The 25,494-nt window shown below is 36.7% G+C and overlaps 1 protein-coding gene across 2 annotated transcripts in view; it reads right to left on the reverse strand.

Moving 5' to 3' along the window:
* The window catches only part of vps50 (VPS50 EARP/GARPII complex subunit), a 148,987-nt gene that overhangs the window by 89,427 nt on the left and 34,066 nt on the right, over positions 1–25,494 (reverse strand). For both annotated transcript variants that reach the window (XM_015376513.1, XM_015376512.1), the window contains exons 6-12: positions 18,729–18,799; positions 17,884–18,001; positions 16,803–16,838; positions 16,332–16,414; positions 6,198–6,240; positions 4,940–5,038; positions 964–1,104 (exon numbers count right to left, since the gene is read on the reverse strand). In XM_015376513.1, coding sequence (XP_015231999.1) covers positions 964–1,104; positions 4,940–5,038; positions 6,198–6,240; positions 16,332–16,414; positions 16,803–16,838; positions 17,884–18,001; positions 18,729–18,799 — 591 coding nt within the window. The remainder of the gene's footprint in view (positions 1–963; positions 1,105–4,939; positions 5,039–6,197; positions 6,241–16,331; positions 16,415–16,802; positions 16,839–17,883; positions 18,002–18,728; positions 18,800–25,494) is intronic.

The raw sequence follows: 25,494 nt of genomic DNA on the forward strand, positions 1-25,494 counted from the left end.
ACGAGATAGAAACTAAGGGAATATTTTCAAAGATTTAAGTAAGGGAATGGACCACACAAAGTAGTTTATGTGCAAGACTGCAAAAATAAATGCAAAAGAAAGTAGCAAAACAAAAGAACAGGCTTAAATATCTGGTTGAAGAAAAAAAAAAAAGCAGCATGGAGCACTTGATAAATGCCAAGGAAAGTCCCTCCAAGGCCACTTTCTACGAGCGGGACAGGAAAACATGCATAAACACAGGAACAGATGACAGGTGACAGGAAGGAGAGGTAATACAAAGGTAAGAGGTAAAGGACGGGCCATTGCTGACATGAGCACAGCTGGCAACCCCCCCCATTGGCAAATGTTGTGCTCTCGAAGTGCAATGCCAAACAGACCAAAGAATATATTAACCATAAGGATGCAGTAACATTTACCTCCCCATATCGCCCTTCCATTCTGTTAACCGGAATAAAACACAGCCTCCGGAGGAAAGCACAGTCTCGACAAGTTTGTGATGTATTGGCCAAGTTCTGGCTTACTGAGCATGCAAATGAGATTTATTTGGAATTTGGGAGAAGACAGAATAAGACAAAGGATGAACTGAGCTGTGTGGGCCTGAAAGAGGGCGCTACTGCAGCAATGCACTCTGCTTCATATTGTGAGTAAGATTAATGATCTTGTGAGGAGCTACGATGCACCATGCGCTCAATCATTTGCTCAATGCTCCCATCCTTCATTTCACCCTGTGAGGGAACTGTGAAGGATTCCCATGTCATGAAATGAGGCAAATTTACATTTGGCTGTACAGTAAAACAAATGTGAAGGAGTGTTGGCGCAGTGAGAGAAAAATAAGAGTTTGATGTCTGGTTGTGCATTTTCTAAACAATACATCATTTTAAGACATAATAGCACAAAAGATTGGCTGTACTCACGTTATCTCTCTAATACACAGTTAAACTGCACGCACAGTCCTGTCCTTACCGTGCAAAGGTCCTTATACTGCATCTTTTGAAACTTGGTGTCCGCATTGCCAGCACACAGTTCTACGTATCCCAGCACAACCTGGAACACTGTGTTGTGGATGGCCTGGGTGAAGTGCATGTGCAGCTGATCCATCGCAGTCTACAGAGGGAGCAGAACAGTTTGGTAAGATACACAGCAATGTCAAGATGTCATTATCGTTACTGTTTAATAGTGTGGAAGGAGAAAAAGTGCAAATCAAAGACGGACACACATTTTGTGTGGATAATACTATGCAGTGAAGGATTGACAATGGATCAGAATGTCCTTGGCAACCGCTGCTTCCAAACTCACATCAAAATGATTTATGATGCGGCTGCCTTTAATCTGGGTGTAGGTAATATGTGTCTGTGGCGTGGCTTTATATTGGTTTTAAATTCACCAGTGCTCTACAATAGCAAAAAATAATAATAATTAGAAAATTAAGATAAATAATGAAGTTAGGAAGACCCAGTAAATAAAAAAATAAAACAAGATAGAAATATTTAGCTCTGTAAATATCAGAGTTGGCAAACCTGCTTTTGATAAATACTAAGATGGATACATAAACCAAATGTTCTGTTTTGTTTTTTTTTTGACAGCTTGGATTTGATTATATCCAACTGGCTGCTTGGTAGTTTGGTTGGTCGGTTGTGGCTGTTTGCTGGGATTGAACAGCTAGATAGCTGGGCAGCACGATGACAGACTGGAGCCAGAATTCTGGCTGTACTATAGGGAATAACAAACATAACTGTATAACAAGATATTTACTTCTATTCAATGTGAATTTTAATGTTTCTCATTTTTTTTTAGTTATTCTGTCTATGTATAAATAAAACTACTATTAGTACTGAAGGTTTTTTTGTTGTTTGGTTTTGTCCATTTTAAGTTTGAATAGGAGAAATACCAAATCCTAAAGTATTAAGCATGCCTTCATGTCACAGGAATGGCCTCCTCTTAACCTTGTTGAATACTCCGCTATAATTACCACTAGACCTTGTTGAATACTTCCAAACTCTTAGAAAGTCCCATTCACTAAGGCTTACATCACATCTACAGATAAAAATACAACAGCACTACAAAAGCAGAAGACACATTTTTATGGAATAGTTTGTGCATCTTTTTCCATAATGTAAACCATGAGAGGAGGTTATTTGCAAGCTAGGACTGTTAAGTCATTGAATGATGGACTTATTGGTCGATAAGTTCTGGGTTGACTGTGACTAACTGCATGTGCTTTCTTCATCCTCCGACATGGGAGCTTGCTCGGAGCTCGTCTGCCTGACTGTTTGTTTCCTGGACGGGGCCGCCTTTTACAGCTGCCGTTTGTATCTCTGCTTCTTTCTGTAGGACTGCTTCTGTCTCCTTGAACGCCAGTCGGCCTCGACAGATGGCCGCTCACACTTGTTTCCTGTTCAAAGGGAGTTTTTCCTCTCCACTGTCGCTACAAGCACACTTAGTGTGAGGGAATGCCTTCGAGTCAATGCAATCAACTGGTTTAAAATAAACTTTAAATTAATTTGACTGTATGATCTGGTATACTGTAAAGTGCCTTGTTATGACGTGTTGTGAACTGGTGCTATATAAATAAACTGAACTGAATTGATTTGAATTTACAAAAATTGTGATTGGTCAATCAATTTGGCAGTCAATTATGCCTTTAAAATTGGAGAAGAAAAGAGTGTCTGTGGTATGTGACAATACGACTAATATCATACTCCTATTAGCTGCCCTCACTTCAAATACAGTACCTTGCAGTATTATTCCTCCCCCTTGAACTTTTTGACCTTTTGCCACATTTCAGGCTACAAACATAAAGACATAAAATAGTGAGTTTTTGTGAAGAATCAACAAGCTGGACACGCCCAGGAAATGGAACAAAAATAAATGCATATTTTAAACTTTTTTTAATCAAAAAAAAAAAATTGGCTTTTTAAAATTATTCAGCCCCTTTGAGTAAACATTTTGTAGCACCACGTTTTTCTGTGATTACAGCTGCTTGTTGCTTGCTGCATGTCTCAATCAGTTTTGTAAATGGAGAGACTGAAATATTTGGCCAATTCTTCCTGACAAACAGCTTGAGCTCAGTGAGGTTGGATGGAGACAGTTTGTGAAAAGCAGTTTTTGGTTCTTTGAATACATACATATACATACATGTACATACATAAACATTTCTATATATATATATATATATATATATATATATATATATATATATATATACATACACACATTTTATTATATTATATTATAAATATTATATAATGAGCAATAGTGCCATGCCTACTGTTTGCAGGCTATTATTTTGAGCTTATGCTTTATTTTTCAGGAATGCTTTATTTCTTTTGCAGTTGTCTAATAAAGCCTGAGGTTTATTGCCTCCTTGTGCTTTATCAGTACATTTTCCGGAATCCAGAGGTATTACATTTGAACCCTGCAAAATTGATGACAGCAGAGTTTGAGGAGATGATGGCACACCGCTGAGTGATGTCCTCAGTTTAGAGATGCTGCCATGTAATTTAATTTTCTTACCGTCAGGCCTTGACCACTAACTGCGACCCTCAGTCCATTATGACTCCCTGTTGACATGAAAGTAATTCAAGCATTTTTTTACCTCCTTTTAAAGGGACTTTTACCTCGTTAGGCATTTATATACTGTACATATATATATATATATAGATATACCGGTATATATATTTTTATATTTTATTATGCACCGTGGGGTTGAGGGGATGGAAATTTCATCTGTGTTGTATGTTTACATGTAGCACATTTGACAATAAAGTTGAGTTGAGTTGAAAACACAATGAAAATCACTTGCAAAATCAAAGTACTGTTTTTCAAATTTGGATTAAAATATTAAAAATCAAGAATTAAAAAGATCCCGGGGGTTTCTCCATAATAATAAACAGACTCAATGTTGGGTGCTTTGTCAAACTGGCACAGAGCAACTGATTGGAAAGTATTAAATCAGATGTCAATTACACACAAATACACTTAACCTGATACTGTAGTATATTAGAGCAGCTAAATCTTAAACTAACAAAATGAGAAGGTGATGTTAAGAAGGTGTAGCCAACCAATTGAAAACACTCAATACTTCAGTGCAATCACAAAATACAGCCGACAATGACCTTTTTTAGCTTCTATTCACTCTAAAAGGCTTTTTGTCCCATTAAAAATAAAATATTTGTTCTCAACAACCTTCTGTGACGCAGGACCACCTCTAGAATGGCTGTCAGAGCCAAGAGGCATACAGCGTATTCACTTACATCATCACTGGCGCAAGCTAGTAACACCTGCAATGAATGAAATATTCATCCTTATTTAATTCAAGCAGTTACTGTTCAAGTTGATTTTCTATTCAATTTTAAACAAGACAAAAACCCAAAATACAACGAAACACACACCAAGTGGAGCAGAGGACAATGGGGAATTTGATTTTAACTAGTACTCCATCATCATGTAAAGTAGACTTGCATGAAATATTAGAAATATCCATAAAGAAAAATATTTTAAAAGACTCAAATCTTTAGCTCTGTAAAAATAAATGAAATTTTAATTGAAGGCTTGGAGTATTTTACCAAAAGAAGTTAGCACAATAATTTTAGATATTAGAGATTCATTTTTGAACTTGACAACTTTACCTAAAAAGTTAAGTAGGATATAAATATGCATGTTACATGATCGACTTTGTTGTTTAATTATTCAAATGAAGCTATTTTGCTAGGAATTACGAGATAAATCTGAATCCCTCATATTAGAAATGGGTCAACTAACTGAATGATCTCAAGTAAAGGTGGAAGGATACAGAAGAAAAGGGGAATAAATGCCAAGCATCATCCTCCATGAGTCAGAACAACAGATTTCAACTACAGGAAATACGCAGAAAGTGAGGAATCCCATTCAGACGTGTTTAAACATTCCAGGGAAGAAGCAAACTAGTCACACCACTGACCTGGGTTTTCCCAAGGAGCGTGTAGGCTTTCTGGACTTTGGTGTAGTGCAACACATCAAAGTGCTTACAAGTCTTTGACAGGGCGACATCGAGCTGCTCCTGAAGACAGAAATAGACAGAAGACAAAGAAGAGGAGGAGAGAAAGTCGGGGGAAAAGGAGAAGGATTATCAGCATTAAGATAGGGGAGACTCACATACACACAGATGTACAAATGTAAAACTATCAGGCCAAGGGCAGGGTAACTAGATATGGATATAAGTGAATATCTAAGTGTATGAGATAGAGATAAAAGAGAGGCGTTAAAAGTGAGATGAGGTTTGAAAGACATTAAGAAGTGGTAAGATGAGCGACATCTTTGATGCAATAATCTGAGCTTAGAGAGTAAAGTGCCGACAAAGTCTATGCAATCAAATATCTTGCATCATTCAATGTTTTCTTAAGCCTTGTGTGAAAATGCTACACATGAGGATAACATAAAACCTGCAGTTGATGCACTAAGCCTAATGGACATAGCTGACCTAAATTAGAGGGCTTTGCTGGTGCCGACCACTTCCTGATGAATTAGGGCTGTGTATAAGAAAAAATGGGACCAGTACCCTACTAGGCTATCATAAAATGCCTTATCAATGTATATTTCTTTTTTTTTTTTTTATAGTTTCTATGTTGACGTGAAGTCTTTAAAGACTTTCCCAGCACTACACTACATTTCACATGAGTGTAATTAGCGCAAAATGTCCTTCACTTCTAACATCGACATCAACTCATGAAATTTGACTTTGGAAATGTGGGACTTGGCTTTGTTGATGTGTTTACTTTTAGGATTAAGAAGATTTTGCATGACTAGCTGATAGGTAAACAAGCAACCCCAGCAAATGGCTATATATTTGTGCAAGTATTCAAACAACCCTCCTGTCTACAGACACAACTGTAAGCAATTAATCTACTACAGCACAGCAGTAGTGGTGCTGCCATAATTGCCTCTTCATTATTATTTATCACACACAAGCAGAGATGGCACCGATGCTATTTACAGTGAGTGCACGCTCATACTGTTGACTCTGAGATTGTGTCAATATGTGGCAGACCCAGAATTACAAAGCCAAACAATCAGAATGTCAAAATGAGGCTTAATTTGCCTTTTCTAGATCAAAACATAAAAAAAAAATAGTAAAAAGAAAAATATCAAATATTACTAAATCTGAAGTTTCAACACGATATCAGTTTCAGGTTGAGCAGCAAAATAGGATTTTCACGTACCTCTATTTGCTCAAGAGTGTCTTGTAATTTAGAGTTCAGCTCACTGTGGAGGAAGAGCAGAGGATTCTTTTTAGAGTCAAAAGGCATTTCTGTTACCTAATGTTTAATGACATGAAGTGAAACTGATTTCTGAAAAAGAAAAACAAGTGATACAAAAAATAATGCTCTCCTTTCTGTACAGGAAATATTAACGGAAGGTGGAAAAGTGAAAAGGTGTTATTCCTGTTCACCTCAAAGAAAGAACATTTCTGCCTTAATCTTGGTAGATGCTTTCTCTGACTTCTCTAAATTCTAGACCGGTGCAATTTTGCTCTGGTTTCACTAGATTCTTCTGGTTTGAGGGGGAAAAAAATCATTTGATGTTATCTGATCGCAGAGCAAGGCCACTTGGCACTGTATCACCCTGTGACAGATTGGTGTCCTGACCAGGGTGTAATCCACCTTGTATTATCTGACAGCTGTGATTCTTGCGCTCCAAAATGACACAAAGCCAGTCTAAAGAGTTCTGTGGTCGAATCCAGCAGCATGCCAAACCAGGCTCCATATCTTGCATTCATCAGATAGTGTGATCATCCAAGAAGAAAGAAAAGACAAGCAGTTTAAATCTGGTGCTTTGTTTTCTAGCGTGCTTTTGTCAGCAGTATTTTCCTAATATCCAAGATCTGATGTCGCTTGCCAGAATGAATGCTCATCTTAACCAGCCCATTTGCCTGCTGCTCCATTTTCATCTACAGGAGCCATCCAAATATTTAGCCTGCCTGCTCACTCTCAATCTTTCAATCCAGGCTCCGTTTCCCTGCCAGAACATTCTCTGGTTCTGCAACTCTCCTCACGCCAGAACACTGTTAAGCCTGGCTCTTTTTTCGAAGTGCTGCAACTCCCTTTTCTCTGCCTCACCACATTTATTTCCCAAACCCTGCATTTTTGCAAATAACCAATGAACTTTCCAAAGCGTCTTAGTCACATCTGAATGCACCTCTTGTCTAATTAGCAGTTCAAGACTGTATTGAAGATGTCTTCACCATCCTTAGTTGCTGCTCTGCTTTTGCCTGAATTAGGAAAACGCTTTTGTCTGTAAAAAAGCTCAGAAGTAGCAGCAAACATTGCATTGTTTTGCAGTTCCCGAGACACTAAATGATGTCCCCTGTGACTCTCCCACCCTTTAAAGCCTACATTCATCTGCTGTTACACCATTCCCCTGACTCTGTCCTCGTTTTGCTTGCGGTCTTTACCAGGTCAGTTTGCTCTAAAGTTGCGCCTTGTGAGAAAGGAGCAGCCCGAGGGAGTGTGTGTCCTTAACAGTTTGCTAATGAACCATCTTGGACTCAACTGGAGAAGAAGAAAATGATGAGGAGCCATCAGAGAAGCAGATGATAGACCAAGTCAGAAATGTACATTTCCAGCAAAACTGACTCACTTCTGGATAGGATATAATATTATTCATTCATTTTGAGTTTTTATTAATTTATTTGAACTAGTATCTACTGGACTGATGATACAATTCTAATTATTTTAACAGTGCAGAATTAAATTCAAAGTTTTTGGTGACTTTCTTCAGTCTGCAAGGAATAAAAATGAGATGACCACAGTGATATATGGAGATACACTGCTACCAAAACTAGGTATATATGCCTTTACAGGTTGCATCTTAGGAGCCCACTTTTTGTAGCCATCAATAAGGTTTTGTCACAAATTAGATTAGATATATGTATTTTTTTTTAAGCACTCAAAGACACAGTATCTTGCCAAGATATTATGCAGGGTTCCAGGTTTGGGGCATTTTGTTTTGTGCTTGGTGGGACAAATATATCAAAATATTGATCAACTGCAATTCATTTATATATGTCTGATTAGCATTATTATGTTCAATGTTCATAGCAAAAAATAATATAAAACAAACAAGATATTTGGAATTTGATATCTTTTATTATCACTGACCTTATGGCCTTCTAGAGCCCTGACACCAGTCTTGATTTAACTTTATCAGCAATGCTAAACAGCCAAGAATGAAGATATGTGGCTGAGGTGGAACCCTCTAATGACCATTTAACCATAAATCACTCCATTCTCTCTTTGCATTTGTGTCAGTGTGTTTAATTTGATCTTGCAATATTAGAAGAAAATCCAACAACAACTTTAAGCATTTGCGACCATTAGCGTAATCCTTTATGCTGACAGGAAAAATTCTATGAGTGCCCATTGTGACTATCACTGCTAAACCTGGAGTTGGAACACAATAAAAGGCAACGACAGGAGATGGCAGGCCAAGCTGATACCCTCAGTGGAGACGACGATAGGAAGCCAAGGCAAAGAAAATGGAAAAAGTTAGAAAGCTGGCTTAACTACACAGGGATGAACTGATCAATGTCAAGTCCAGGCTGCTGAGGAAATACATCTGAATGTTCATAGGAAAGGCTCAGGAGAGAGAAAATCAACAGCTTTAGACTCCTGGCAATCACATTGTGGGGATACACCCCAAGAGCTCATGCCAAGAGGATAAACACCCTCTGGTTCGTTGCAGAACATTGAAGTTGGCTCCAAATAATTCCAGTTTATTAGAGCAGCTGGAATGAACTACAAAATGAATGGTATTAAGAAAAAAAACAGGGATACAAAACAGGAGCCAGTCCCATCAGAATGACAGCAATTTAACAGTGACGGAAACTATGATTTTGGAGACAACGGAGCCAAACACGGCCGTTACGAAGGGGTTACAGCCCAACAAAAATATTCATAGAGATTTCAAACCATGTCAATATTGAATTAGTATCCATATTTCCATATTCTTGGATCTTTTTTTAAAACCTTTATATAAATCCTGTATTGATTTGTTTGATTATTTAATTACATATCTTGTCATTGAAAATTGTGTTAAAGAAAAGAATGGCATATTTATCTTTTTAATCATTTACAGTAATGCTACATTTATTTATTAAATTGGAAATTCACTTTTATTTATCTATCAAAATATTTACCAATGTAATTCAATTCAATTCTTATCAAGCTGAATCTCCTGAGTAAACCTTTTTACAGATGATATCCTGATTTACTAAAATTGGCTTCTGTAAAAGAAAAAAAAATGAAACAGCAATTATCTAAAGCTCAACTGTATCACCAGGTAGGTTGACGCATTTTTTAATAAAAGAAGGGTTTTATCTGCAGGTTTCTGGCTGGTAAATTAAGAAAATATGCAGATCAAAAACACTATAGTGTGAGATAAAAACAACCTCTCACCTTATGTAAATAAGTCCATCTCCTGTATTAAGTACAATAATTACACACACAGTCCAAAGTGTATTCTTGCATGCACAGATGCTGCTCCTCCCAAATACTGGCACTCTTCTATGATCAGATAGAATGCATAAATAACATATGAGCAGAAATAGCTAATTAACAATCTGTTGCCGGCAGTGCCTACAAGGATTCAGTAGGGTCACACAGAAATCTGGGTGATTTTTTCCCCGCTTTAAACTATTTTTCCATTAATGCTGGCAATAGGAGCCTGTAGGGCTGTAAGGCTTGTCCCTTTACAGTGATTTGCTGACTTGCTAAACAACCAAAAGCAGCTCAAAGGGTCTGATGGATCTCTTACATTTTTCGGGAGCCCCATTTGGTGCTGCAGTCGTGTTACAGAGCAGGTGGGGAGGAAACTGCTAGGCAAAGGAAGACTTTCAAAGAGAAAAATGTGGCAGAAGGGGACAAATTAAATTATGCAACTACAAGAACAGCAAAGGTTATGCAGGAGTGGAAGGCCAAAAGGCAATTCTTTCACCAAGGTTTTGTTTTAGTGAGAATGGCTGACCAGCAGAACTTCTTAAGGCTAAGTAGTAGGGCATATAGTAATTTCTGGCTTTTAGATTTCAAGGTTAAAGGAGCAAAAGAAAAAGCCTCAATCTAGATTTGTACTTTGCTTTACTCTGATTTTCCGAGCGGTGTCATTTGAACCTTGGTAACACTTGAGGATTCTAAGGTACGATGAGACAAAATATATTCATAGACAAAGGCCTGACAGGGGCATTCTCTCATTTTTTGGTACAGTATTCAGAACAAACAAAGGAATCTGCCAGCAGTCGTAAATATTAAAACATAATTTATGAACAAAATTAAAATTTGTCATGCCTCAACATTTATGTTCATATCTCCTAGCAAATTGATTCAGCCAATGCACGGTGGGTACAAAAAAACAAATCTGTTCTCAAATCTGCCAAGTAATTTATCCATATAGCAAAATAATCCTAATCACTGTGCCCAGGGCCCTCATGCTCTGCTGTAGGGCCTCAAAGCTGTTTGATGAAAAAAAAGCCAAATAAAGGAGGTCTGGCTTATAGTTTGGATTTTTTTTCATTCACAAAGGCAAAAGAAAAAAGTCTGTGCATAGCTATCGTATAAACCCTTTTTTTTTTGTTTTACTTACAATGCTGTTTTTTTTTTGTTTTGTTTTTTTTTGTTTAATTTAAATGTGGCCTGACGTGCAATCAATGCTATAAATAAAATCAATGTTTGCATATGCATTTTAAAAACAGAAATTCAGTAAATTCAACTTGCAAGAGTTATAAGAGGATTTTTTTTTCTGTGTTAGGTCAACAAGAACTGGGCAGAGACAGAAATATGAATACATTATTTTCTGTATGAAATTAGAGTTTAAGTGTAAAAAAACATTAATCAGAGAACAGAAGAAACAATGCATCAAGACAAAATTAGTACCTAGCTTTTATTGTGAGCGGAAAGTCTGTTTGGTCCTCTGAATTATTATGTGCAGTCCATATTTAGAGATATATTTGATAAAGATGGAAAAACAGACGTTTATATAAAATGACCGTTTATCATTCATTCCACCTTTATGTGGTTCCAAAATGTCACACTGAAAAGTACTGTTACTGGCGGTAATCTTTAGACATTTCTATTACCTCCTTTACATTCTTCCTTAGTTTAAGTTTAGTTTTTATCTATAGCTCTGACAGCAAATATGAGAAAATATAGGCAACTTCCCTCAAGCAGGTATCTAACCTATTAAAACGAACGCAGGTTGGTGGTTCAAGAATTGGTGTTTCTCTTTCCCAATTTAAAGATAATATAAAGAGGGAAGTGTTCAAAATCACATCTGATTACCTCTGCATGTCCCTACGCACTCCAATTTATAGAAGAATACATAACAAAATACTATATTTAAACTTGTTTTAAAAAGTTGTTAGGAAAGCCACAGTAGCTATTGTAGAAAAAAAAACAAAGATTTTTATCTCACAACAAAGATATTTATCAAGAATTGATTCTTTAATTGACATTTGATTGACATTTTTATCACATTAATGTGATAAAATGCGCTAATGTGTTAACAACCTTATAGATGGAGTCTTTCTATGCCCCAACTAACAAACAATTGGATGATCAATACAACAACAGAAGAACTGCAAAAAATACTACTCTATTAATATCCGTAAACATAAAGTAATCTCCATTTAAAACACGCTATAAGGCACAGAATTATGTCACACATCTAAAACACAGATATTAAGGAAAAAGAATGGCTGGATGAGAGCTTTGCTTTTCCAAGGTGACATTTGCTAATAAATTCTAAGCACAGAAGCATTGGGACATTGGGCTGCCCTGAAGTGGTCGGCTTTGCCCATTTTGGCTTGTGTTTGAATAAAAAAAAAAAAAAAAAAAAAACTATCTGACCTTTCAGAGACAAAGCTTTTAAAACAACAAAGAAGAAAAACTGTCTCTAACGACTTATTATTACTATTAAGAGAAATTAAAACAACTAAAAATGCAAAACTACTTTCATAAAGTTACTGTAAGGATCAGATAATAATAAGCATAAATAATGAGTTGCCTTTAAAGTTGAAGTTTTTCTAATATATTTAGTTAAGGTTCCAGGATGAAGAATAGTCCATTACTGAGAAACATCATAATCAGAGTATGAATTATTCAATCACAGCTATAAATATATTAACTAAGGTCACGATGACCTTTTTGTTCAACAACAAGTTTAAATGAAAACTGAGCTGAATATGAAAAAAATTCCACGATTGCATTCCTGGGATATTACACTCATAAAATTGGAATGGATGAACAGACACCCCAAAAGCAAAGCCTCCTCCATCTAGCTTTATTCCATTTTATGATGATCCCACACACATTTCTTCAAAGACACAACTGTCACCAGGATTTTAAAGTCAGCATTAATTACATGTAGGCTGCTGCCAAAGGTCGATCCAAAGCTGAATAATCCCATCATTGGCAGCCAACTATCTCAACGCACAGGAGTGCCAAACCTGGAACCTGTGGTGAAACTCCCAGCAGAGGCAGGGATGTGTTTTATGATTGCCAGAGCTAGAGTATTCAACTTGGAGAAACCATGGTTTCAGAGAACAGCTTTGTTCAGAGAACAAATTAAGACAGCCAGTAATGGGTGATAAACACGTATGACCATGGAGGGTTTTATTGGAGACATTTGTGTAATTAGTGTTAGTCCCTTAAGGCAAAAACAAAAGTTCTGCATTAATGCTTTGGTGACATTAGTTGATGAGGTTGTTAGATGGTATTTGTTGTGAATATTCAAACTGATTAATTGGTAAAAACAAACATGATGAGCAAAACAAAGAGCAGAGCTTTAAGACAAATGTGCTTCACAGTCCATTCAACTGTCTGGAATAAATTATTTCATTATCGGCCTGTTTGGCACCCAGGTTTCAAAGAGTGGTGCCAAATGGTTTCAGGTCAGTTGGCCTCTACACGAAAATAAATAAATAAAAGAATCAGTAAGAATTCAGTAAGAACCAAAACTTCAATGATTAAAAAAAACAACAAAAGGGAGGAAATGAAGGTTACCTGTGCCAGATATAATGCAGATAAAAAAAATCACAACAACTAAAAGAAAAAAACATTGTTGTTTTGAATATATCTGCAATCATATATTCCTTTATTTTATAACCTTTTTAATGCTGTCTAATTCTATTTATTACCTAAAGAAACCCTGTTATGACCACATACTGAAATCATGGTGCATTTGTCCTTCAATGTAGATATTAAATATAAGGACCTATAGAGATATACGGTCACAAAAATGCCCAGAGTTCACTTATAATTTAATTTTAAATTATTTTGTCAGCTTTGAGCAACCAGGAGATGTAAAATAAAGAGTCATAGTGCTCTAAATCAAAATAAATAAAAGTCTAGCTTTTAAGGTGCTAAATTAAGGAATAACAAGACAGTGAGCTGTTACATTTGTAACATTGAATTTCTCTCTGTTTAATGGATTTAGTGTTAGATCATCCTCTCTTTATACATTTAATTCAGTATATTTATATAGCTGCAATTAACAACATATGTCATCTCAAGGCACTTTACAGAGACAATTCAACCAGATCATGCAGTCAGATTGATTCAACGTTTAACCAGTTGACAGCATCAACTCAGTGACTCAAAGGTAATCCCTCACACGAAGCATGCTTGTAGCAACAGTGGAGAGAAAAAACTCCCTTTGAACAGGAAGAAACCTCCAGCAGAAGATGGCTCAGCATGAGCGGCCATCTGCCGAGGCCGACTGGTGTTCAAGGATTTACCTAGCACCCCAGCAGTTCCTAACAATAAACACTTTAACTTAATTAATGGATTTTCAAGCTGAAAGATTGGCAATGCCAGTCAGGGCACATTTTTATCTACCCACTCATTTAACCAAGGCATTAGTCCATAAAGTCCAAGTTTTTCTTTCTCTCTCGTCAGTAAAAGACATTAGCACCACATCAGCCATATGCATAAAATAATATGTTGTGGATCAGCTTTGTCTAATTTACATAAAGAGAAGGTGATTGAAATAGTCACCTACTGTTACAAGACCTTTTATCATAATACAACAAAAGACTCGGGGGGGCCCCAAAATAAAAGGGGGGTGTTTTTGTTTGTTTTTTTAAGTTATCTTTTTCAAATTTCAAATACTTACTTAGAAATAGACCCTCTTAACATACATTTTAAGTTTCAAAGCACTGCTTGTAAAGAGTTGCCTACTCAACGTTAGTCAAAACAGCATAAATAAAATGGATGCATTAAAAAAAAAATCATCTTAACTTATATTCTACCTTTTTGATTTATTTGGACTTGATAGCAGCTACAATACAGCATTGCTGTAAACAGAACATTAGTTATTGTAAAATTTGAAAGCAGTCAGAAAAGTCAAGAAACTGACCGATATGTTGAGGCTCTGATACCCCAGCATATTTCCTTATCTGTCTTGGGGTGGATATTTAAAAAATCTGTGAGATCAGTACAATTTTTCACATGTGCTGGTATGTCTCCTGTGATCTAATCATTTCCTTTAGTTACCTTTCCATTGACTTGTCTCACTATTTAACCATCTGTATGTCATAGCTCACTGGGTGCCTGCCAGAGTCTCTAAATCTTGTAATTGGATGTTTTCTCCATTGGGGATAAGCAGTAATATGCTTAACGTGGAAGCTGCCAGATGTATACCAAACAGGCCATCTTGTCTCAGAAGTAAACAGCGGCTGCAGGGAGACAGTATTCACAGTCCTCTAGCTACAACTTTACATGCTTTGCAAAACTATTTACAGCCATGGAAACTTATTTCAGTAAAATAAAATTGAAATGTATTGAAATTACAAACATAAATATATTTCTAGTTTGTTATGCACAAAACAGAAGCTGCTCAATAACTGGAACAGTTAAAGGAATATGACGCATGGTTTTAAATTTGTTGTGCAAGTCAAAATCTGAAAAAAAATCAGCCTGTTGTTCTTTACAAAAAGTCAAACCTGCATCACGTTTGATGGAAACAACAGCCAAGAAGCAAATCACTCAGATTCCTCCGTGGAGTTAGGCCATTTTCAGACATGAATTAATTCAGATCCATTTTATCTGTAGCTGTATGCTTAGTCACTGTTCTGCTGGAAGGGCCAACCCAGTCTCATTTTGCACCATCTAACAAGTTTTCTTCATATTTTTGAGTCTAATAAGCTTCATCCACCTCACCATCAACACTTGATCAGCTTCTCTTACCCTGGTTGTCCCTACAGCATGATGCTGCAAACACAAGGCTTCAGCATAGTGGGTCGTTGAATGAGGATGAATGAGGTCAGCACTCCTGCCATTAAAGTCCAATTCCAGGTTTGCCAAAGCTCCATAACCTGAATTAAACTGCTTAAACGCTTCCTTTGCTGGTTATAGAAAGCCCTGCTAATAACTCACGAATAGGACTTGTGAGTTGTAGCCGAGTCATGACTAAACGGTGCAAAACTGGTGGAGAACAGTCAGTTATGGTTGCATCTGCCCACTGCAGCTTTTTCCATACATTTGCTTTGTACCCTACATGGCTTTTAGGAAATTTTAAAGAGGAGTACTGTTGGGCCTAAAAGAAAAAAAAAACAAAAGCCATACATTTTTTTTTCCCACTCATCGATAAAGATCCCTGACCTTTCTCTTGCAGCGTTTCTTAGTCTTCATGATGCTGCTTGTTCACTAATATTTAAACAAAGCTCCAAGGCATGGGTCTTCATTTCCTGTTCTCGGGGTCTGGTGTCCTGCACCTTTCAGATGACTCTTTCCTTTAACACATCTCAGTCAAATAAAGAAGCCATTAGTTGGATTCTGGAGATCTTGACTGCATACCCATTTTTTCTTGCATGCATACTTTGTGTTAATCTGGCCAATAAAATAAAATTTACATGCATTATGAAGTGTGTTAGCAATTTAACAAAATGCGATAAAGGTCAAGGTGTAGGAATATTTATGCAGTAGAAGTAAACCCTTTTAAACAATATGAGCCCTTTACATAAAGAGAGAAGCAACCTAGCAACCACAAGGAAATGGAAATGAGCCAAAAAACAGGAAATAAGTCTCCAAGCAGATCAATTAGATTCCAACCTTGAGAAAGGAGGGTTAAAAAACAAAAACGCCTGGCGCTCTTCGATCTGTTTTTATCAGGGGAAATACGATTTAGAAATAAAAACAAGACATATGTGCAGTGTCTCAGCAGAAGTGAAACCTGATTTATCCACTCAAAAAACTCAGAGATCATATTTCCATCATAAAATGCTCTCCAAGCCAAAACAACAAGTCAGATGGTTTTCCCTAGCCTGGACTCAGCTAAACCTCTGGATCAGTTTGCCCATACTGTACCTGATGCAGCTGTAGTGCTTGAAGGTGCTGGCAGCCTTTTGACATTCTAGACAGAGCTGGATTGCACCTGGATAGTCTTCCTCCTGAAGAAGCAGAGCAATGAGGTCATTTAATGTATTTTCCATCTCAGTGGAATGCTTCCTACTACTAAAACTTTGAATATAAATAGCATTAAGGGTAGTTCGCAGCATTGATATGTTTGCCCTTCTCTTTGTATTAGCTTCCTGACCTAAAGGAATATTGTTTATCTAAAAATAGTCGACACAGCGGACACCATCCGGGTAACCTTGGGCAGTGCAGTAATTGTCAAATCCATTCCACACACAGCATCTGACCTTCGTGATGGATAGGCATTCACCAGATAATCTAGTATTTGCGTTGGTGGTGCTTTCAGAGCCGAATGCCTGCTGATGTTTGACCTTTTAAGTCTTTTATGAACATTTCTGTAAGCATTTGCGGGGATTATATTACCTCAAGCATCTCGCTGAGTCTTACATCTGTTCTTTGCTGTAAGGTGAGGAAAAGAAAAAAAAGGATATGAAAATAATACAAATCAGTGCATAATTACAAGCTCAGAGATAGTTTGTTCTACAGGTCTTAATATGATGAACATTGTAGCTTAGACAGATAATCAGGGAATAAATACATTAAAAAAACTTTAAATTAACATCATTCACAGATCAAATCTTACCTTCAAAATGAGAAAATGTATGCAATACTAGGCGCTACATAAGGTCGTGTATGGGTCGGTTACAGGTATCAAAGCTTTTAAAAGTTGTAGTGTTATAAGCTAAAGAAAGTGATTTAAATCCATCTCAATAAAACCCTTTGGACAGGACCTTACTTTCATAAGCTGTTTAGAGCATAGAGAACTGCCACCGACTTGTTGCTGCACACTGCAGCTCAGCTGGAGGAAGAGAGGATACTACCCTTCTCAAATTGATGAGAGGAAAACATAATCCGACCTATGGAAATATTTCTGATTGCAAAAAAGTTGGGGGGAAAAAAAAAAAAAACAACAACAACAGAAGTGTTTAAAAATGTACGCTTTTAGCTCAGAGCAGCTTGTCAGTTTATCAGACGACTGTAGGCAGGCTTCATGAATCAACCAGCTATTATAACTGTTTTATTTTATAAAGAACAGAGGAACACAATGGGATACTCTGTATAATAAAACTCTTTGTTTTAAAGTTCTACTTAATATAGCGGATTAATTCCCTACATGTTTGCTTAATTACATTTAGCATAATCAAAAGTAGCCAAATAGTTATAGCAATATTATAAGAATTAAGGATCAGCAGCTCTTATTATAAAAACAATGGGACTAATTACAGACTCTGCTATATATTTTGTTTAAAAACTTTAAGAAAAAACTATTAGAATTTTATATTAGCCCAAATGTAATGCACTGTATTTCACACATTCCATCCCCTAATAACATTTAACATAAATTATTAACAAATAACAGAAATGTTGACTGTAACTGTACAAAACACATAAAACGACTGACATTGGAGAGACTGTAGACGTTTTAGTGAGGTGTTAACATTACCAGAGTCTTGATGGTCCTTAGAGACTTAAGCAGGCCTGTCAGCAGCTGTCGCCTCCTCTGATTGGCTAACAGACCCAGGCTGGCCTCTGTGAACTCCTCCTTTGCAACTCTGAGTTGTCTACACAAGAGAAGCCCCATGGTGAGTTTGACCACGTTTAATAATGTATAAAGCATTATATTTACAAATATGCAACAGGGGAAAAAAAGGCAAAGCAACAGTCTAAAAGTTGGTATATATCTACAGTGTCCTTCACAATCACTGGAACCTGTGGTTAAGACACAAATAAAAGCTATAAATTATTTCTTTTTCATGAAGACATAGAGACCTAAAAATGAAGAGAAGCATTATATTAAATGGTAAATTTCTGTTCTGGAGGCAGGGTGTTTTGTTTTGTTAAATCGCCTTTCATCCTGTTTATTCTTAGTCCATTTATTTTTTAATATTCAGAAAATATATATATCACGATAGTAGGAACACAAAATGTATACTGTAAGTTTTTGTCACAGATACAGAGGAAATATCCAGTGGAAGCAAAATGATTGTTTTTATTCAACCTTATGTAAGTATTTATATGAGTACCATTTTAAAGCAGGATGTCAGCTTGTTAGCTACAAAGCAGTTGGCAGCAAAAACTTGTCTTACACTGAACATCATCCTGCTATCCTGTGTATCACATTTCTTAATGTTCTCTAAAACATCCATTTGGGCGGACAGAGAACATATATGAATATATATAAAGCCAAATCACCACCATTATACAGTTAGGATTATGTTTTCAGAAGCAGTTTCTGTAAGAAGTTACTTTCAGTTGGTCAATGGGTATCATGTCACAGTATATCATTACCTTCTTGCGTTGGTGCAAATGACTGCTGCCAGCTGGAGATTGGTCTGTAATGCTGTCACCCTCTCCAGTTCCTGTGAAAAAGGTCAGAAAAATTAGTCAGAGGTCATAATCAAATTAATTTAATTTGTACCTGCATTCTTTATCACATGGTTATTCATTTACTCTTTGAAAAATACAATTTTTTTTCTCTTTTCTTCATTATCTAGTCACATTAAATATATTCAGTTTTAGGACATTCAAGATTACCATCATTCTGTTTATTTAATAAAGGCCAGACTAACAAGTTTTTTGTGTTTTTAATACCGGTAACTGAAATAACAATGATAACAAATAACAACTAAAGTGTCAAGATGATCCGCTTCGTGACTTTTTAAACTTCTGATTGAATAATTGACAACAATTAGGTTAAATGAAAACACATCTCTTTCACTGGATCTTCAAAAGAAATCAGGAGATTTCAGAGATATCAGGAAAGTAATTCAGATCTGAACAAGTCTGATTGTTTCTTGGATACAAATTACAGACACCAGATGCTCAAGACACATTTTGTAGGTATGCATCCTAAGAATGTTTATTGATCACACCATTCAGTAAGCAGACAGATTCTGTCTTAGGCTGGGTACACACTGTACGATATTTTCAATCGTTGTACTAACCTACAGATCAAACTGAAACTGCATGGTTTAAAATTCACAGCTCACGATGTATGTTCTTACACTGTAAAGGCTGATTTATACTTCAAAACTAGATCATTTGCTTAGCTGTCGTGGTGAATGCAAAGACGTCACCGCCCCTTCCGCAGACACTCTGCTGCACCTCTCCCAAATTATAGGTGACCGCAGACAGTGCCCCAAACAGGAGGCCTCTGATTGGTCAAATCTACATCCGCTCTACACTATGCGTCTCCTGTTTGGTGCCTTACCGGCTTGTTACGTTTGTATTACCGCGATTGCGGAAAACGAGTCGTGAAGTTGGAACAGCTAGAAGAGCGAGGTGCACGAGAACGCTGGGACTCTTTCCACCTGGACCCCCGCTCTTTTTCGTCCACATGTCCCTACATTGTCGGACAAAGTTGCCCCCACTTCCTCACCGCCTCTGCCGTATCTAGACCCAGCTGGTTTGCGATTTTTCCCCTTTTGCGCTGTGGCATGGAATAAACATAGTGCAGACCACGCTACAATATTGAGCATAAATCAAATACGTCTGCGTCATACCTGCAGGAGTATAACCAGCCCTTAAGGCCCGACGCTCTGATGCGATCAACCTGCTCACACTTCATGTCCAGAAACCACATGTCAGACTCATGAGACACCAAGAGATGGTGCTGGTCATACTCGCCAATCTGGAAGATGAAGAACTCCCTTGTTTGCACATGCGCAGTGCATGAGGTTCTGGTAAATCTGCTCGTAGCTCTTCTTCAACATTAGGATTTGCTCATGGACACCTCACAAGGGCTGAATGAATTTCAAACAAGTTTGATTTTTATCCCTAGCTTACGATCCCTGATCGGGAGGTGGTCGTGAGAGGCTGATCACCCCACTCGTTTACCCCTGTATATTACACGACGCAGGACGCACCATGAGGCTGAAACTTGGTCCAATCCAAAAGATTCTCTCAACACTGAAGGATCGTCCCAAAAAGGGCAAAAAAAAAAAAAATTGTACAGTGCATAACTAGCTTTAGAGAAAGACGCATGTTGGTGCCAAATCTGCAAATCAACTCCTGAACACAGTCCATGTCCATCACCCCGACTAAAATATGTCCTATACCAAAATGAACTGAAATCCCGCTCAGCAAGGAACAAACCAAGATTCAACAAGCATTATAAATTTTTTTAAATGTCCTCACAAAAAAAAAAATAATAATAATAAAACACTTTTGAAGACATTGAAATGTGATGCAACTAAAGTTGAAGAGTTTAAAGTGTTGGTAGAAAAAAAGGGAAAAGCTTATTCAAGCCTGAGAACATTATTCTAATCATAAAATAAAGAGGTGTCAGGGGGGTGTTGGTTCCTGTGAGAAGCACCGGTCCACTTCAGAAATTAATGCCATCACCAGGATACAAGATGACATGAAAAAGTTAAGCCAGGAACTTATAGCTAAGGCACCAATAGGTGTTGAAAATTAGCAATAACACCAATCCTAGTACCAAATTAAGTTCAAAGAGGCTTAAGAACAACAAAGTAAAAGTCTAGATCTCACTCCCACAGACAATTTGTGCGACTAAGGTAAAAACCTTAAATCTGTTCTGTCACGATGACTGAGCCAAAATTTTAGCATAGAACAAAATGGAAGAAATGGATCTGCACAATAATTTTAGCTCCTAAGTTGGTTTATTTTCCAAAAACAGTCAGTGAATTTTTGGGCCACACCAGCAGACTGAGAATGCTGTATGTTTAAAGTTGCATTTTAATGCCACTATATAATATAGTAAAGGACATATAATTCTTAGGAAAAAAACAACTTCTGCTATTAAGAGCTTTGACATTTAGAGAAGCATCAATGATCAGTCGGCTCTGAGAGTACAGCCATGATCCCACATCAGTGACCTCTGAGCGCCCTCAGACAACACTGGGCTGCCTCTTCTGGTCTTTATGCCCTTTTATTGTCTTGATCTCCCAGATGTCATACCTTTGTCGTGTAAGATGCCGGTTGCTTGATCTTGTTTTCTAAACTTTATCATCTCTTCCAGTGACAACAAAAGGACCAGTGTTCTAAAAGTGTCTCATAATACTGTCAGATGAAAAACAAACCTTTCACCAGGGGAATATGGTCCGAGGAAATCCAGTTTTAACGGTAATAAAAACAGAACAACAAAAACACCACTTCAGCTGCGGGCAGACGCTCAGTGAGTCCTTTCAAATCAATCTGGCCTCATGATCTTGACTGTTGGCGAAGATCTTGATAAGAGGCAAGATCTCTTTACAAGAGTTTATTCAGTAACAAGGATTTTCTCCGGAGGGACAAGCGCCTTGTGATGTTTTTGTTTTCTTAAGGGACTGAGAAAGCCTAAAAAAAATTACTTACACCTTAATTCGCCTCTTTCCCCTAGTTGTTTTGTTGAAGGGGAACCATCTGTACTGCTAGTCATCAGGAAAAAGCTGACTTTCATATGATGGCAGTTTGTAAGTAAATTAATAGAGTGCTAAAGTTCAAACAACCATCTCAGATTTAATCTTTCACAAACAAGTACTGCCTTTATCCATGTTCCCTTAGAATAACTTATCCGGACTATAAACTATTCCACAGAATAGGCAGGTTTTGTGACTCCTTTTTAAAAAGGGCATTCAACATACCTTCAATTTTCCTCTTAATATGATCTAGATCTTTTTTTCCTTTTAAACCTAATATAAATTACCTTTTCATATGGTTTTTAAATTCAGAAATGCAAATATTGATTATTTCTAAGTGTTTTTTGAGAAAAGCGTCTGAGTTATGTCTAAAATATTAGGTAGCAGCTCTTTGAAGTTCTTAGAGAGCTCTCTCAGTTTAAAGAATGGGGTGTAACAGAATCCTTTTTTTTTTTACTGGTCACCTCTGATTGGTTGATCTGCCTTCTTGACTTCATCTCATCCAAAAGCAAACACTACCACTAAGGGCTGAGTTCAAACTCACAAGGTCTTAACCTTAAGAAAAGAACTGCCTATCCAACTGTGACGAGCCTATTCCATCTTCCCCATCTGGGTTTGTCAACTATATATTTCATTGCATCAAGTAAAAAGTACTGTACTGTAGAAGATTGCGGTTTTACCTCTGCACCTTGTGCTTAGTGCCACGTAGTTATCGTATAAAACTAAAATTCTCTCCCTATCTGCAACTTGCTTCATGGTGAACTAAACAGATGAAACCCTGAATCACAGCGACCTTCACAGTGTTTCAAACAGCGCAAACATCTCAAAGAGCCCCTGAGAGCAGTCAGTAAGGAACGATTGGAGTCACAGCAGAAATCCTCCTTCTATTCCCTCTCTCATAAGATTAGGCCATAAATCCTTCTTCTAAGAGATCACTAAACTAATTTCCATTAAAGTCAAACGAGCACTGTTTGCTAAATATCATCAACTTAATACAAACTTTGAACCCTTCAAGTATGAACTTTAGTAAAGATTTTTAAGAGCTGTTATTAGAAAAAAATAGCATTGATATTTAAGATAAGTGAATCTTTTCCATTACTTTTTACATTCAACTTGTACATAGTTGTGAAATAACGCAGTCCCAGGTTCCCCTAAAATGGTTTGTCTGCTGGACAGCTTATTGGATTTTAATGAGTTGCTACAGTAAAATACAAACTGCTTGGCCTGCCACAGGTAGAGACGGGAAAATATGGAGTCTGAATTTTCCTCTGCGCTCTGGGTCAGGCAGCTGCTCCATCACTTTGATACAAAAATAGCAACACGACTCTCGGCATAACTTTGAATCAGTTTCACCCACAATCAGCCTGCTGTCTGTGTCTTTGCTCTGATGACGCTAACAAACTCTACCGTTTCTGCCAAGGATCTGTTGTGTTTCAGAAAAATAATGGATCCTTAACAAGTTATAATTAAGAAAATCCAATGGTTGTTGCTACAGGCAGTGCCTAATGGTGAATTGCTCTAGACCAGCATGAGTACCGCAGGGTTTATACAGGAATGAGGAACTCTAATTTAATGCTTATTAATGCTCTTAGAAATAATTTTAATGCAATAAACAAGTACCCATGACTGATTATTTATATTTATATATATATATATATATATATATATATATATATATATATATATATATATAAATAAAACACAGCACAGTCCTTCATCTTTACCATTGACAGGCTGCAGCCATGTCCCGAATTCCTCGTTTTCCAGCCACTTTTGTTAAAATTTGTATTTTCCCCATTCTCTAGCTTTTTCTCTGCCTCAGACTTTTTTTCCAAACATAAGCTTTACGATCAACCGGAAGCAGTTCCGCACAAACACGCAGAAACAGTTATATGTCATATAATATATCTGATTAAATTGCTTTCATACACTTTTCTTTTTATTACAATATCTTTAAACGCCACGATAATCACATTTAATGAATTTTGATGCCAATTAAGGCCTTCATTTAAAAAATAATAATTTAGTGATGATTTTTTAATAACCCGTGGAAACCCTGTACCAGGCGTGTCCACCCCTGCACCTGGACAATCGGCCTTTCAGGGGGGTAGAAATAGGTAAATAGAAGATCCTACTGCAGAGCATCAACTGCTAAAGAAAGGTTTTGATCATAAGATTTTCAGCAAAAACCTAAATATGTCACATAAGCAGACGTCTTTAGATAGGAATGACTGTGATTGTAGTAACAAAACTATGGAAAGCTGAAAGTGCCAAAAATTCTCCAAGGTAGCAGTATTCCTAAATGTTAAAATTTCAAAGTGACTTCAGCTGAATGCAACGTATTAGTAAAATTATCTTCATCCTAAATTTTCTTTCTTTAGATATAAGTGAGTATCAAAGATATTTATTTCATGGCCATGTGCCCAAGACATAAATGCATGTTATTGCTCTGCGTTGAAAATAATTTTTGCTACAAGCAAGACCGTCATAGCGATGTGGCTTTGTAAGGTGATCTAGACCTGACTTTCACATGTGCTTTAGTCAAAAATAAAATAGAAAATGTGACATTTTTATGAGTTATTTAATTTAATATTTGATATATTATTTGAAAAATATATGAAAATATTGACATATAAGACTTAGATACGGTAGGATTAAATCTGGGGGCTTGAAGGTTTACCAATGAATGTCACAGATGGGGGCCTATGTCCAGTTTTTTTTTTTTTTTTTTTTTTCCAGGACCCATCCAAGGCTCTCAGCTGGCCTGATTATAGGTACACGTGGAGTATAGATCTTGCACCGCTACAGGTGATTTATAGTCACCATAATATATTACTCATAACCCACCATGGTTACGCACGTCAGTGTATAAAGCATAAATTAGTTGTTCTTCTGTGGAGTTTTCCATATATTGTATATATCTGGGGATTTAACTTGTAATTTTCTTCTCACAATTTTTACATTGATGTTCATTCTTTTAAAAGAAAGTAATATTTCTTAGTGGTTTTGAGGAATAAAGCGTTTTTTATTAAATGTGATCTTGGAAAAATGCATGTTGTATTCACTTTGAAGTCTTATACATGTTGTATTTACCAAGAAAAAATATTTTATATTAATTTGTTATTAGCAGCATGACACATTAACTTTGAATAAATTTAAAACAGCTGCTTGCAAATTTATTTATCTGTGCCCCTGGGTCAAATTAAAATAGTGCAGAAAATGATGATCAATTAGCTAATCAAACATCCTGTCAGTCCGGCTGTAGGTCAATAATGGATCTTTTTTATGATTAGAGGGAACAAAATAGCCCAAAAAGCACAAAGGGGCAAAAACAAAAGCAAAGAACTGCATCGAGATGGTTAACATTCCCCCGATTTCACTGGATTTAATTCTTTAAATCCAGTGAAATTCACTGTATATTCAATGTATATTAACTACATTGAAGATCCACAGGGATGTTTGTTTACCACTTTAAATTACACTGATGTCTAAAATGACCATGTCTGTCTGCCATTAAAATATCACCAAGTATAAGACTTGATATTAACGTGCGACCACGTTGCCAACTGTGACCTCATTAATAAATATGAGCCCGTATATATGTATAGTCGTCAAGGCTTTGCAAAATTCCCAAAAATCCAACAAAAAACTCAATCCAAGGATTGATATATATATATATATATATATATATATAT

Source organism: Cyprinodon variegatus, unplaced genomic scaffold, assembly GCF_000732505.1.
Source record: "Cyprinodon variegatus isolate N-32 unplaced genomic scaffold, C_variegatus-1.0 Scaffold135, whole genome shotgun sequence".
NCBI classification, from domain to species: domain Eukaryota; kingdom Metazoa; phylum Chordata; class Actinopteri; order Cyprinodontiformes; family Cyprinodontidae; genus Cyprinodon; species Cyprinodon variegatus.